The sequence below is a fragment of the Panthera leo genome, chromosome A3 (genome assembly GCF_018350215.1).
Source record: "Panthera leo isolate Ple1 chromosome A3, P.leo_Ple1_pat1.1, whole genome shotgun sequence".
NCBI lineage: Eukaryota > Metazoa > Chordata > Mammalia > Carnivora > Felidae > Panthera > Panthera leo.
The window spans coordinates 5,023,504-5,038,385 of record NC_056681.1 but is presented as its reverse complement, the minus strand read 5'-3'; the positions used below and the strand labels follow the sequence as shown (position 1 = coordinate 5,038,385).

Sequence of the window (14,882 nt, the reverse complement as noted above, 5' to 3'; positions counted from 1 at the left end):
CTGAAATCATTGTTGCACTAGGTGCTAACTAACTTGGATGTAAATTTAAAAAATAAATTAAATTAAAATTTAAAAAAATAATAATAATAGTAATAAAAAGAGAGACAATCTATCTTCCTCACCAAAGAAAGATTTCAGCAGGCACTTCACAAAAAAGAAATACAGATGTCCAACACACATATTAAAAGGTATTCAAACTCATAAATAAATAAGATGTAAATTAAAATCACAAAGCAATACTGTCATATCTACCAGCACACTACCAGACTGGCTAATATCTTAAAATCTGACAATACCAACTGGCAGATAAAATGTGGGGCAAAGGTGGAAATACACACTGATGCAACCACTTTGGAAAACTGGCACTATCTCCTAAAGCAGAAGACAAGCATGTCTCATCACTTAGGAGTTCTTGCCTGGCTGTACGTCTTACAGAGATGTGTACTAATTTGCACCCGTCTACATATATTAGATTGTTTACGGCAAAATTGTTCATAAGAGTGAGAAAACCTGGGGCACCTGGGTGGCTGAGTCGGTTGAGCGTCCGACTTCGGCTCAGGTCATGATCCCGCGGTTCGTGGGTTCGAGCCCCGCGTCGGGCTCCGTGCCGACAGCTCAGAACCTGGAGCCTGCTTTGGATTGTCTCCCTCCCTCCCCCCTCTCCTCCATTTGTGCTCTGTCTCTGTCTCTCTCTCAAAAATAAAAAGGAAGAAAACTTGAAGTACTCTAACAGTGGATGGATAAGATATCAGTACAGTATATTCAAACAGCACACTGTTATAAAATCAACAAACTCAAAACGACATGCAAAACCACAAAGTGACATATCCTATATGATTTCCCACATTTCAAGTTCAGAAACAACAAAATTAACTTGTTCTATTTGGAAGCAGATACTTAGGTGCTAAGACCGGAAACAAAATGAAGGATGTAATGAACATAAACATCGGAAGGTGGCCACCGCATGGCAGGGAGGGAGTGGTGGTCAGGAGGGTAGGGAGGACACGCATCTGGGATGACCTCAGTCATGGCCACACGGGCATTTACTTCATAAACACTTCTTGGGTTTTTCATACACGTTTTATCCAATTATCTGCAAGTGCTATATTTCATAACAAAAGAAGTTTTCAAGAAAGTTGGAAAAAGATTAAAGGAGAAAAGCCATCTTCAACAGATATAAAAGAAGCATTATATAAAATGCAGACCTCATTGAGGATTTTTTGAAAAACTCTTAGTAAGTTTATTCTATATAATAAATCACCTGTACTCTTCAAAACTGTCAAGAGTATCACGAGGCGAAGAAAGGCTGAGAAACTGTTAGAGATTGAATGAGCCTGAAGAAACATGACAATCAAATACAATACACAATGCTGGGTTGGATTCTAGACCTGAAAACCAACCAAACAGACAAAAGCCCTGATTTAAAGGACACTCTTAGGACCACTAGAAAATTTGATTAAAATCTAGATATTAGGTAACAGTATTGTATCAAAATTGAATTTCCTGAGTTGGATCACTATTCTGTGATTATATACGTGAACAGTGAATGTCCTTGTTAGAAAAAAAGCACACGGAAGTCATTAAAGAGAAAGCAACATGATGGGCACATTTACTCTCAAATGGCTTTGAAAAACCGGGAAAATAAAGACAGACTGAATGTTGAAACAAACTTGATGAATCTGAGTAAAAAACAGACAGGAATTCTTTATATTACTCTTAAAACTTTTCTGTAAGTCTGAAATTATTTTTATTTTTATATTTTTTAACATTTTTTTAATATTTATTCTTGAGAGAGAGAGTGAACGTGACGAGGGGAAGGGCAGAGAGAGAAGGAGACACAGAATCCGAAGCAGGTTCCAGGCTCTGAGCTGTCAGCACAGAGCCCAAGATGGGTCTTGAACCCACAAACCGTGAGATCATGACCTGAGCTGAAGTCGGACGCTTAACCAACCGAGCCACCAAGGTGCCCCTGAAATTATTTTTAGAAGTTTAAAAACAGGAGCACCAGATGGGCTCGGTCAGTAGAGCATGAGACTCTTCATCTCAGGGTTGTCAGTTCGAGCCCCACGTTAAGTGCAGAGATTCTTATAAAACTTTTAAAAAATTGGTTTTCATTTAAGAAAAAAGTTGAAACATAATCTCTTAGCAAATAAGAAATACACATTTTCTTTTTTTCTTTTAATGTTTATTTATTTTTGAGAGAGAGAGAGAGAGAGAGAGAGAGACAGGGTGCGAGCGGGAAAGGGGCAGAGACAGGGAGACACAGCATCCAAAGTAGGCTCCAGGCTCCAAGCTGTCAGCACAGAGCCCGACGCGGGGCTCAAACTCACGAACTGTGAGATCGTGCCCTGAGCTGAAGTCAGATGCTTAACTGACTGAGCCACCTAGGCGCCCCAGAAATATACATTTTCTTAAGCTGATAAGATGTAGCTACTAAAAATATAAAACAAGATAGGAAAGGAAGAAATAAAACTATCATTTTTCACAGACATCATTGTAGTATGTAGAAAACCCAAAGAACCCCCAGGGAAGTTATTAAAATTAATAAGTAAACTTAGCATAATCAATGGAGACAAAATCAAAGTATAAAAATGAATTCCATTTTCATATCATCAACAACCATTAGAATATAAAAATTTTAAGAAATGATACAATTTACATTCACCTAAAAGATCAAATACATAAAACTAAATGGAAACGATACAGATCTCTACAACAACGGAAAACCATGTATCATAGTTTTAGTTATTTATGTGTATGTACACACAGAAATTTAAGAAAATCTTCAAAAAAATGGAAGTATCAGAAAACTAAATATAGTGCAAAGGTGTCAATTCTTTACAAATTGATTTATAGATGCAACGCAATTCCAATGAAAATCCCAGCGGGTTTTTTTCTAGAAATTGATGAACTGGTGCTAAAATGCATTTGGAAATGCAGAAAGTCCAGAACAGCCAAGACCATTTGAAGAACAAAGTGGGAGGACTTTCTTTGCTTTATACCAAGATTGTGATGATAAAAATTGCAGAAATGAAGACAGCGCGGTCCCAGCGCAATGACAGACAAACAGACCAAAGGGAGCAGACCAGAAAGTCCAGACGTGAACACTTGATTTAAGACAAAGGTGGCAAAGCGAAGCGCAGATAAAAGGCAGTATTTTCAATAAACGGCATTGGGTCAATTGGATACCGTATGGAAGGAAATGAACCTTGACGCCCACCTCACATCAAACACAAAGAAAGCAATTCCAGGTGGACTGCAGTTCCAAACGTGAAAGGTAAAACAATAAAACGTCAAGAAGACAATATAAGGAAATATCTTGATGGCCTTGGGGGAGGAGAACGTTTCTTATACGTGACAAGAAAGCCCCGAGCATAAAAGAAAAAGTTTCAAAATCGTGAACTACATTTAAATTAAGAAGTGCTCATCAAAAGACATCATTCAGAGTACCATCATTTCTCTATCTGTAAAATTGGGATAATAATCGGACTCACTCAGCAGCAATTGCTGTGAACCTTCCACGATTTAATAGACAGAGAGGCACAGAATGTAATGTTTTTAAAGAGGCAACGGAAGGTAGGGAGACTCAACGAGTATCATCTAGCCTTCCCAGAACGGTGTACTTAAAGACAGGTATGAGGCAAGGCCACAGGTAGACAAGGCCAGAGGACTGTTCGGAATGAGAAACACACAACGGCTTGTGAGTGGAAGGGAAGGGTGTGTGTCACAGGCGAGAAGGAGGATGCTGAAGACAGCAGGTGTATGTGATGTAGGAAGGGAGACAAGAAGAGAGATGCCTCCTCCTGCCCACTCGCCCCCAAGACAGGAGGGAAGAATGCCCTCAGACTCAGGTTTGGGCAAACTGTAAGGTGAAAAGAGGTGCCTTAGTTTCTTACTTCTTTAGGAAATAACAGTCAAGGTCATCTGTCAAAGAGGCACGGTCTGAGGCTGGAGAAGAGTCCCGCCAGCACCCCAAGGAGTGACATCACATTGGGACAATCTGCAGGAAAGTTCCGGTCAAAAATCAAAACAAGAGAGCCATGCTCCCAACGGATGCTCTTCAATTATGGGGACGCATTTTACTTTTCTGCGAATTGCACAGGTGGAAAGAAAGCCGGTCAGCAATCCTATCTAAACACCATTAAACTGCGTCACCATTTTATTCCTGGCTTGTACCAGGTGATCAGCAAAACGGTCACAAGAGTAACAGAAAAATCTAATCAAATGGCGCCACTCAGACAGGATCCGGCACCCTGGGAACAGCCCGCGTTCCACCTCATCCACGACAGTCCTCAGAGCTGTCACAGAGAAACGGCCACTGTTGTCAGCTCAAACCAGACCCAACAGAGGGCTGCGAGCGTGGGAAGGACTGGCGAGCTCACCGGTTGAAGACGTTCTCACTGAAAGCATACTTTTCCAGGCGAGCGAGGGGAGGCAGGTTACCCTGGCCTGGAACGTCCAGAAAGGCCGTTAGCCTCATGCTGTCACGATCCGGGCCGTAGTCTTCAAATCCATCTAAAGGGGAAGAGGGGACAAAGCCACACTCATCAGGTCACACCTGAGCAAAAGCAGGTCCTCGCAGCAAACCTTCTACCTTCACACCCTTTCCCGTGGGAGTCTTGAGAACTTGACCGACTCCTCTAAAATGAAGTGAGTAGGCTATAACGCAAGAGAAGGGTGACCGGACCAGAGTCATAAAGAAAAGCTAAGTGTCTTTCTTTCAGTGCTGTCGACCTGACTTGGGAGTCACTTCTCATCAACACGATGGGAACCTCTCCTCTACTGGGGAACTCAGAAGCGAGGGAATGAAGCAGCGGGCCGAGCCCTGGCAGAAATGTCCGTGGACTGCTATGCAAACAAGTGTCAAATTGTCAAAAGAAAAACATATGGGGGGGTTGGAGGGGGGGGCACCTGGGTGGCTCAGTCGGTTAAGGGGCCGACTTCGGCTCGGGTCATGATCTCGCAGTTTGCGAGTTCGAACCTCGCGTCGGGCTCTGTGGGCCGATACCTGGGAGCCTGGAGCCTGCTTCGGATTCTGTGTCTCCCTCTCTCTGCCCCTCCCCTGCTTGCGCTCTGTGTGTGTGTGTCTCTCTCTCTCTTAAAAATAAATAAACATTTTAAAAAATATTAAAAAAAAAAAAAAAAAAGAAAGAAAAGAAAACAGGTGAGTTTGACCTCGTAACCAAGAATCGGAAAGAAAGTCCGCCCCGTATCTTGTCTTGCCCTTAACGTACTTGTCGCGCAGCTTCGCACACTCCGTGACACTGATTCCCATCAAAGCACGTGGCGACACCCAAGCGGAGCCCTCCACGTGGATGTCTAACGGCTTCCTCCAACTCAGCCTGGCCAAACACGAGCCCGCTGCCACACCGACTCTTCCCCACTAAGCCAGCTCTTCCCTGCCTCCCCAGCGGACGGCAGGCAACCCTCCCTCCAGGGCAGTGGGGAAGCGCGGCCGAGCTCACGGGCACTGGAACCGAACGTCCCTGAAATGAAATGAATCCCCCGACCGCAACTCACTAGCTGCGTGCCCACGTTAAGTGATTTAACCTGTCCCCACCTCCGTGCTCTTACGTTAGGGACGATGTAAAAATGCGCTCTCAGGATGCTAAAACAAGGGAGACTGGGCATGTCAAGCCCCGCAGATCTGGCCCCTCACGGTCTGGCCAACCTCGATGGTGGCCACCACCCTTTCCCCACCCACGCATCAGGAGCATGAACGCTTCCCTACTGTCCCCTGCACGGAAATAGCTGAACAGGAAATGCTACTCACGCAAAAAAGCAGAGGCTTCCTACCTGGCAGAGAGGAAAACCAGCTGATTTAGGCAGTAACTGATAAGAGTCTAAAATAAGAAATGACACGTTTGTGCCTAGGTGTTTACTTTGAAACACTAACCACATTTTCCCTCCACAAATTCTTTTAGGCTAGTAATTAGAGCTTATTAAAAATTTACATTGTGTAACAGTTACCCAGAGAATTTTAATAAAGAAGTATACGTCTGTAGAAAAACTACGTGTGACGCACTCAAATACATCATTTCTTGCAGGACCCCTGCCAGGGAGGAGTGGGTCCCCACTGAGTCACAGCCAAGCCCCCACCTCACCCCCGACCACAGTCACTTTGTAGGAGCTATTTTCAGTGCGTTTCAGGGCCCATGAGGAACACACAGCCTCCAACCCACAGACATTTACAAAGCAGCGTGAACCTAGCCTGCAGGGGACTTTAAAAACATGAAGTTTAAAAAGCCGAGGTGTCTTGGGGCGCCTGGGTGGCTCAGTCGGTTGAGCGTCTGACTTCAGCTCAGGTCACGATCTTGCAGTTCGTGAGTTCAAGCCCCGCGTCGGGCCCTGTGCCGACGCCTCAGAGCCCAGAGCCTGCTTCGGATTCTTTCTCTCCCTCTCTCTGCCCCTTCCCCGCTCGCGCTCTGTCTCTCTCTCTGTCTCTCAAAAATAAACATTAAAAAAAAAAATAAATAAAGCTGAGGTGTCTAAAATGTTTGGGGTCACAGAGAGCTTTGGAACTGGATGACGCCCACAGACGTACATACTCAGAACTTTTCCTAAAGAATCAAGGGTTTCAAAAGATCCCCTGAGACCCACCTACGTACTTGGTGGGTTAAGAGGCACTCTTCAAAAAAACTCTATCCGCGAACTAAAGAACTTAGCAATTAGTTCCACAAAGAATAACTGTTATCAGGGAATATTAATGATTCTATTATATGAACTATATAACATTATACTAACTATATACGTGGAAATAAAAGCCATAAACCATAAACTACTGGGTGATAACTAATCTTCATTGATCTTCCTATAGGCCAGGAACCCTGCCAAGAGCTTCGCGGATGGCGGTGGTTCATCAAATCCTGACAACTGCACTATCCCCACGTTTCTGTTAAGGGAGCTGAGGCTGAGAGGATCCGAGACAGCTGGAAAGGCCACACAGCCAGGGAGGAGCAGAGTCAGAATGAGAACCAAACAGTCGGACTCTACGGGGCGCCTGGGGGGCTCCGTGAGTCCAGCGTCCCATTTTTTAAAATTTTTTTTAACGTTTATTTCTTTTTGAGACAGAGAGAGACAGAGCATGAGCAGGGGAGGAGAGGGGCAGAGAGAGAGGGAGACTCAGGCTCCAGGCTCTGAGCTGTCAGCACAGAGCCCGACGCGGGGCTCAAACCCACCAACTGTGAGAGCGTGACCTGAGCCGAAGTCGGGAGCTCAACCGACTGAGCCCCCCAGCTGCCCCTCCAGTGTCCCATTCTTGATTTCAGCTCAGGTCATGATCCCAGGGTCGTGGGATTGAGGCCCGTCAGGCTCCGCACTGCTTGGAATTCTTTCTCATTCTCCCCCTTTCTCTCTGCCCCTCCCCCAATCACACTCACGTGCTCTCTCTAAAATTAAACACACACACGCACACACACACACAAAACACAGTCAGACTCTAGACACAGCACTATGCTGTACTGCCAGAGAGGAAACCGACATTTTAATTTTCGAAGAAATTCCTCCCACGTCCCTCTCTGGGCTTCAGACACAGTGACCTTCCCTTAGTTCTTCAAATGCACCAAAGTCCTTCACCTCAGTGATTTTCTACGTGTTGTTTCCACTGCCCGGGACGCTGTCACTTCTTACCCCGTAGCCCCACCCCAGCTGAGGTCCCCCTCCGGGGACGCCAGAGAGAAGGCCCTGCCTCTGCGTATAGCCTCTCACGGAGCTGGGGACTCGCCTGTCCTAACACTCCCCATGAAAGTGGCAGCATCGGGCTTTGTGACTGTCTTGAGTTCGTCTCCGAGCTCCGTGGAGGCGCTGTGACCCCAGTGGCCAGTATAGTACCTGACAAGTAATAGGTGCTCAATGAAAAGCAGCGAAATGAGGAATGATACCACCAAAAGAAACTTAAATAAAGAAAAACAAACGCTGAAACAAATGGGTGGTCTCATACAGACTCGTAAAGAAGAAGGAACCTTACAGCATGCCTCGATAAACTCCCTCACTTTATAGACCACTAAAGAGGCGCACCCCCAAAGCCAACGGCAGAGCTAGGATTCCTAGAGCCTAAATGTTCCGTGTTCCAGGCCAGTGCTCTTTCAGGAGATGAGCAGAAAGTCTACTCAGGTGAGGCTAAAGGAATCAAAGAACACCAAGGCCGGAGGGAAGGGTTATGGTCTCCGAGGGAACTGAAGGAAAGTCAAAGACTTCCGTTTCCAGCCAAGACGGTAAAAAGGCCTCACGTTTTACACGTCTAGAAAGCCAGAAAACTGTCCATGAAACCAGTCTTCAGGCGCTAGACAACAGGTAGCGCAGGACCAGGGCCCTCAGACAAGGGACGCAAATAAGGAAGCCCTGAGACAGCAGCCTCCGATCGCCCAGAGTCCCAGCTGTGGAGAAGGAAATGTGAGGGGGCCAAAGAGGATGGAGTCTGCAAAGGAGGGAGTGGCAGCGGCCAGCCCAGTAGCCTCTGGAAGCTTCCACCGTGTACTGAGCCATGCACACGTGATGGAGAACTACCGAGACTCGGGAGGAAACATCAGAAAGGAGCCGGCGGGTCCTTCCCGGCACTGACCTGTAGGGAATAGCAGTCTGTTCCCACCAGCCAGAGGAGAAAGACCCGTAACACGGCGTTGTCTTAGCAGTAGGGCCAAATTGCTCTAGACTAACGCCTGCTCTAGACCCACCCCAAGAGATCTTACACCAAGCCTCAACAGAATCAAGCACAATCCAAGAAAGTTCACTGCACACCATAACAAAATCCAGCATTACTGGATTCATACAATTTGTACTGTGAAATCTAATAGCTAACAACCCCAAATTCTTAATGTCTGGCATCCAGTCAAATATTACCACACATGAAAAGAAGTCAAATAATATGACCACGATCAGGAATAATGAAGAAAAAAATCCCCCCAAATGTCAGAGATGATAGAATAGAAAATTATCTTTAAACAGCAATTAAAAGAATGTGCCATAGGGGCTCCAGGGTGGTTCAGCTGATTGAGCATCCGACTCTTGATTTCAGCTCAGGCCATGATCTCACGCTTCCTGGAATGGAGCCCCGCATCAGGCTCTGTGCTATCAGTGCAGAGCCTGCTTGGGATTGTCTCTCTTTGCCCCTCCCCCACTCACGCATTTTCTCTCTCTCTCTTTCTCTCCCAAAATAAATAAACATTAAAAAAAAAACAAGAATGTGCCATATATTCCATGAAAAAAATGTTGATGAGAAAAATAGAAATTAAAAAAAGACCCCAGTGTAAATTCAAGAGATGAAAAACACAATAAATGAATCAAAACATAAACTGAAAGAAATGAACAGATTAGAGAACTAAAAAAAAAAAAAAAAAAAAAAAAAAAAAAAAAAAATTCAGAGAATTTGAAGATACAGCAATAGAAACTATCCAAACTGGGGCGCCTGGGCGGCTCAGTTGGTTAAGCGTCCAGCTTCAGCTCAGGTCATGATCTCACAGTTCGTGAGTTCAAGCCCCATGTCAGGCTCTGTGTTGACAGCTCAGAGCCTGGAGCCTGCTCCAGATTCCGTGTCTCCCTCTCTCTCTGCCCCTCCCCTACTCACACTCTGTCTCTCTCTCTCAAAAATAAACATCAGAAAAAAAAAATTAAAACAAAAGAAACTATCCAAACTGCAGCACAAAAAGAAAAAAATAGAAAAAAAAAAAAACAACAACACACAAAGCATCAGTTACTAGGAGACGTTATCAAGCACCATAACATATGTATAACTGGAGTCCCAGAAAAAGAGAGGGAAAAAAAAAAAAAGACAGAGATGGAGAAAACATTAAAAATTTTAGAAGAATGGCTGAAAAATTTTAAATTTGATAAAAACTGTAAGCTTAAAGATTCAAAAAACTGAACCCCCCAAAATTACACATAATGAAATATCACACACTGAGACACAACATAATCAATCGCTAAAACTTAGTGATCAAGAAAAAAATCTAAAAAAGCAGTCAGAAAAAAAAAAAATACAGATTACATTAAAAAAGAGATTATAAGGGCACCTGGGTGGCTCAGTCGATTGAGCATCCAATTTTGGCTCAGGTCATGATCTCACAGTTCGTGGGTTTATGCATGGGGCTCACTGCTGTCAGCATGGAACCCACTTCTGTTTCCCTTTCTCTCTGCCTCTCCCCTGTTCTCTCTCAAAACTAAAAACATGTTAAAAAGGAAAGAGATTACAGACTTCATGTCAAATATCATTAAGGAAAAAGAAGATGAAAGGTGTCTTTAGAAGGCTGAAAGAAAAAACACTAGTCAGAACTCTTGAAGAAATCTTTTTCAAATTTTAAGGGGAAACAGACTTTTTCAAACAAACAAAAGTGGAACAAATTCATCACCAGCACACATGTGCTATGAGAAACGTGAAAGGCAGTTCTTCAAACAGGAGAAAATGATACCAAGATGGAAATCCGAAGCTACTCAAATAGAAGGGGCTCAAGGATGGTGTGTGTGTGGGTCAATACAAACAACCACTGTCTTCTCATTCTACAAAGTCTCTTAAAAACGCCTTAAAACAAAAATAATAACAACGTATTACTGAGTTCATAGCATATGTAGAAGTGAAATAGCAATAAGGCAAGAAAATCAAATAGAACATACAGATTGGAAAGTGAAAGGAAAAGTAAAACTGTCTTTGTTCACAAGCATGATTGTCCAAGCAAAAGAGCCTAATGAGATTACAAAAAAACCACCAGAACTAATAGGTGAGTTTTGCAAGACTGCAGGAGGCTGCGCATGTATGGGGGCAGGGGTGTAAGGAAAATCTCTGTACCTTCCTTCAATTTTGCTGCGACCCTAAAATAGCTCTCAAAAATCGTCTTTTTTAAAAATAGAGTTATACCATTTTCATGGATCTGTATTGGACTGAATCCATTTTATGGATTCAATATGGTTAAGATGTCAATCTTGCCAAATTTACCTATAAATTCCATGTTATGCCAATCAATTTGCAGAAATCAATAAGCTGATTCTAAATTTATACGGAAATGCAAAGGACTGAGAATAGTCAAAGCAATTTTGAAAAAGAAAACAAAACACCGGGTGCCTGAGTGGCTCAGTCAGTTGAGCGTCCAACTTCGGCTGAGGTCATGCTGAGAGCTCAGAGCCTGGAGCCTGCCTCGGATTCTGTGTCTCCCTCTCTCTCTCTCTGTCCCTTCCCCTCTCACGCTGTCTCTCTCTCTCTCTCTCTCTCAAAAATAATTTTAAAAAATTTTTAACTCACATTTCCAAACCTCAAGATTTAGTATCACGAAACTGTGATATTGGCTTCAGGGTAACATACAGGTTAACAGAACATAAGAGAGAACCTACAAATAGATCTGCAAATCTAAGTCCAATGCATTTTTCACAAAGGTGTCGAGGTAATTTAATTCAGCAAACAGAGCTAGAATAACTGAATAAACACGTGAGGGAAAACGTCCTTTGTTCTTACACCACAAAAAATAATTGACTCAAAACAGATCACGGACGTAAAAAACGTAAAATGATAAAACTTCTAGAAGAAGACACAGAAAAACCTTTGTGCTCTTTAGTTACGCAAACATTTCCTAGAGTGGTGCAAAAAGCATGTGCCATGAAAAGAGATACGGATGAATTCAACTTGATCAAATGGAGAACTTTTGCTCTTCAACCGACATTGGTAACAAAATGGAACACCAGTTGGAACACCCGGCTGGCTCATTGGTGGAACATGTGGCTTTTGAGCTCAGGGTTGTGGGCTCAAGAGCCACTCTGGGTGTAAAGATTACTTAAAAATAGTACCTTAAAAAAAAAAGAAAAGAAAGAGGGGCGCCTGGGTGGCTCAGTCTGTTGGGCATCTGACTTCGGCTCAGGTCACGATCTCACGGTCCGTGACTTCGAGCCCCCGCATTGGGCTCTGTGCTGATGGCTCAGGCCCTAGAGCCTGCTTCAGATTCTGTGTCTCCCTCTCTCTCTGCCCCTCCCCTGCTCATGTTCTGTCTCTCTCTGTCTCAAAAATAAATAAAAACATTAAAAAAAAAAAAAAAAAAGGAAAGAAAATGGAATACTGAGCCACAGACTGGGAAGAAAATACGTGTAAAACACACATCTGATAAAGAATCTGTACCCGGAAGACATAAAGAACACTTGGAGCTCAATCTTTAAAATGGGGGCGGGGGGGAACCAAAAACTGAACAGACACGTCACCACAGAAGATACCCAAATGACAGCTAAGCACGGGAAAAGATGTTCAACATCATTAGTAATCATTAGTAATCATGGAAATGTCAATTAAAAGCACAGTGAAATACTACCCACCCACTAGGAAGGCTAAGAAAATTTTTCAAACTGTATTAAACGTGTTGCAAGCAGCAAGTGGATCTCATTCATTGCTGGTGAAAATGCAAAATGGTTTGGCAGTTGCTTCAAAAAAGAAATATACACTTAACCACAATCCCACTCCTCAGTGCCTGCAGAGCAGAAATGAAAACACATGTATATTTATACTAAGACCTGTATTTGTGCGTTCACAGCAGCTTTATTCAAAACAGCCAAAAACTGGAAATAACCAAAATATCTATCCGCAAAGTGGATAAACAAATTGTAGTATACCCATACAAAGGAATACTCCTCAATAACAAAAAGGAATGAGCCGCTTATATGCAACAATATAGATGCATCTCAAGAGCATCATATCAACTGAAAGAAGCCAGACACATACAACTTCATTTTGCAGGATTCTGCTAATGTGAAATTCTAGGAAGGACAAAACCATAGTATTATATAGCAGATCAGTGGTCGTCTGGGGTCAGGGGTGGGGAAAGGTGTGATGGCGAATGGCTATGACATGACTTCCGGCAGGTGCAGGAAATGTTTTATTTCCTGGTTGTGGTTGTGGTCACACAACAGTACATACTTGGTAAGATTCATTTTAACAAATTAACCTTCAGTGAATATTATTATATATAAATTATACTTCAGTAGAGGTGGAAAAAAGCAAAAGAGAAAAGGGAGGAAGGAAGAAAGGGAAGGAGAGAGGGAGGAAGGGAGGGAAGGGGAGCAGAGACTGGCCATTCTTCTACTCTTCCCAAGCCCACCTTACGAAGGCTAGCATGAAACTACCTGGCAGGTTGCTGGCAGCACAGTGATTAAAAGAATTCTTAAGAGTATCTAACTTCCTTTGCTCTGATTCTATATTTATGAAGTGAGCTTGAGATCTTAATCTCCTTGAGAACTCCGATTCAAATCCAGAGAACGCACAGTACTTATGAGACCACAGGGAGTTGTGTGGTCTTCAGGTAAAACTTCAATTCGTATTAAAGGCATGCAGGAACGCATCTCGAAATTGCCAGGGTGTTCATATTTGTCAGTAGGGTGCCATCTGCCCCTGAATGGTGTGGAAAAAAAAAAAGAAAAAAGCACTGTCCGGTTCCTATTCTAGACTTTGTCCAGTGGGGAGGTACTGATCTACCCACCACAATACCTTAGCCTTCTGGGCAAATATTCACCTCCTTCTAGCAAGTAATAAACTGATATTTTGATTTCTTTTTTTTTTTTTTTAATGTTTACTTATTTTTGAGAGAAAGAGAGAGAGACCACAGGGGAGGCGCACAGAGAGGAAGACAGAGGATCCGAAGTGGGCTACTCACACAGCAGACAGCCCGACACAGGGCTCAAACCCACAAACTGGGAGACCATGACGGCAGCTGAAGTCAGACACTTAACCGACTGAGCCACCCAAGCGCCCCCTGACATTTTGATTTCTATTCTGACCCCAGTCCCCTTTCTCCATCCCCATTATTACCAACTTAACCCAGTACAGATTACCATAGGAGCAGAGGCTCTGACAACTCCATTCAAACCCCAGTTACTGGGATTTCCGACAACTTACGGTGGGCTGAAGAGAAAGGAACCCCTTCCCACCACAAAAAAATAAAAATAAAAAGTAGAAAATACAGAAATGTAGACATTTTAAAATGCAGGAAGGCAGGAAAGAAGGCAGAAAGGACATCCTCAATGCTAGAAAGGAAGATAGAAAAGTGAGAGCAGTTAGCCTACGTTGACGCCCCAGGATCAACATTTAAGACCTAGACACAGGTCTTAGGCACTAAGACTTTTTTTTTTATTATTATTATTATTTTTTAATGTTTGTTTATTTTTGAGACAGAGAGAGACAGAGCATGAATGGGGGAGGGGTAGAGAGAGGGAGACAGAATCTGAAGCAGGGTCCAGGCTCTGAGCTGTCAGCACAGAACCCAACGTGGGGCTCAAACCCACGAACCGTGAGATCATGACCTGAGCCGAAGTCGGAGGCTCAACCGACTGAGACCCCCAGGGGTACCAGGCACTAAGACTTCTGAAGCCCACATGGGGACAAAAGATATGGGTAGTGAATTCGAAACCAAGCCCCCATATAAGACAGTTGAGGAAAGGGACTACAGTTAGGGTGGGAGTGGAGAGAGGCGTAGTCACTCGTGAGAAATCAAACCACAGGCCTACGTGGCCTATGAGCGCAGAGTCAACTGACACCCCTGCAGAGGGAAGGAGCCCTGCCCTGAGCTACGAGAGGATCGCTGTCCAGAGAACTCCAGTTCTAGGCATCCCGGCAAAAGCGAACAAGAAGCTGCTCTAAAGAGCCGTTCACAATCCAATAAGCATGCAATTTCACAAAACAATCCCTGCTGAAGATAAATAGGCGAGAAAAAATTTCAAACTGTATATGGCTACAAGCCTTCAAGACAAAGACTTAGCAGATACAACAAATGGGAATTTGCACCCCCAAGATTCGAAATATTAGAAAAATGTAAAATAGACTATAGGATTTAAAATATACACATCATAATGGAAAAAAAAGATGCGCAAGGGTGGGGAGAAAAGGCACATTTGAAAAAGAACCATGTAGAAATGAAAAATAGAGA

The 14,882-nt window shown here is 43.6% G+C and overlaps 1 protein-coding gene across 10 annotated transcripts in view; it reads right to left on the bottom strand.

The window, feature by feature from the left end:
* Nucleotides 1–14,882, bottom strand: part of LOC122215365 (serine/threonine-protein phosphatase 4 regulatory subunit 1-like) — an 82,875-nt gene that overhangs the window by 50,417 nt on the left and 17,576 nt on the right. For 9 of the 10 annotated variants that reach the window (XR_006200337.1, XM_042930565.1, XM_042930570.1 and 6 more), the window contains one exon: nt 4,383–4,515. The exons of the other annotated variant lie outside the window; for it this stretch is intronic. Coding sequence is in view for 8 of the 9 variants with exons in the window: in XM_042930565.1 (XP_042786499.1) it covers nt 4,383–4,515 (133 nt within the window). In the remaining variant the exon portion in view is untranslated. The remainder of the gene's footprint in view (nt 1–4,382; nt 4,516–14,882) is intronic. 10 annotated transcript variants of the gene reach the window in all.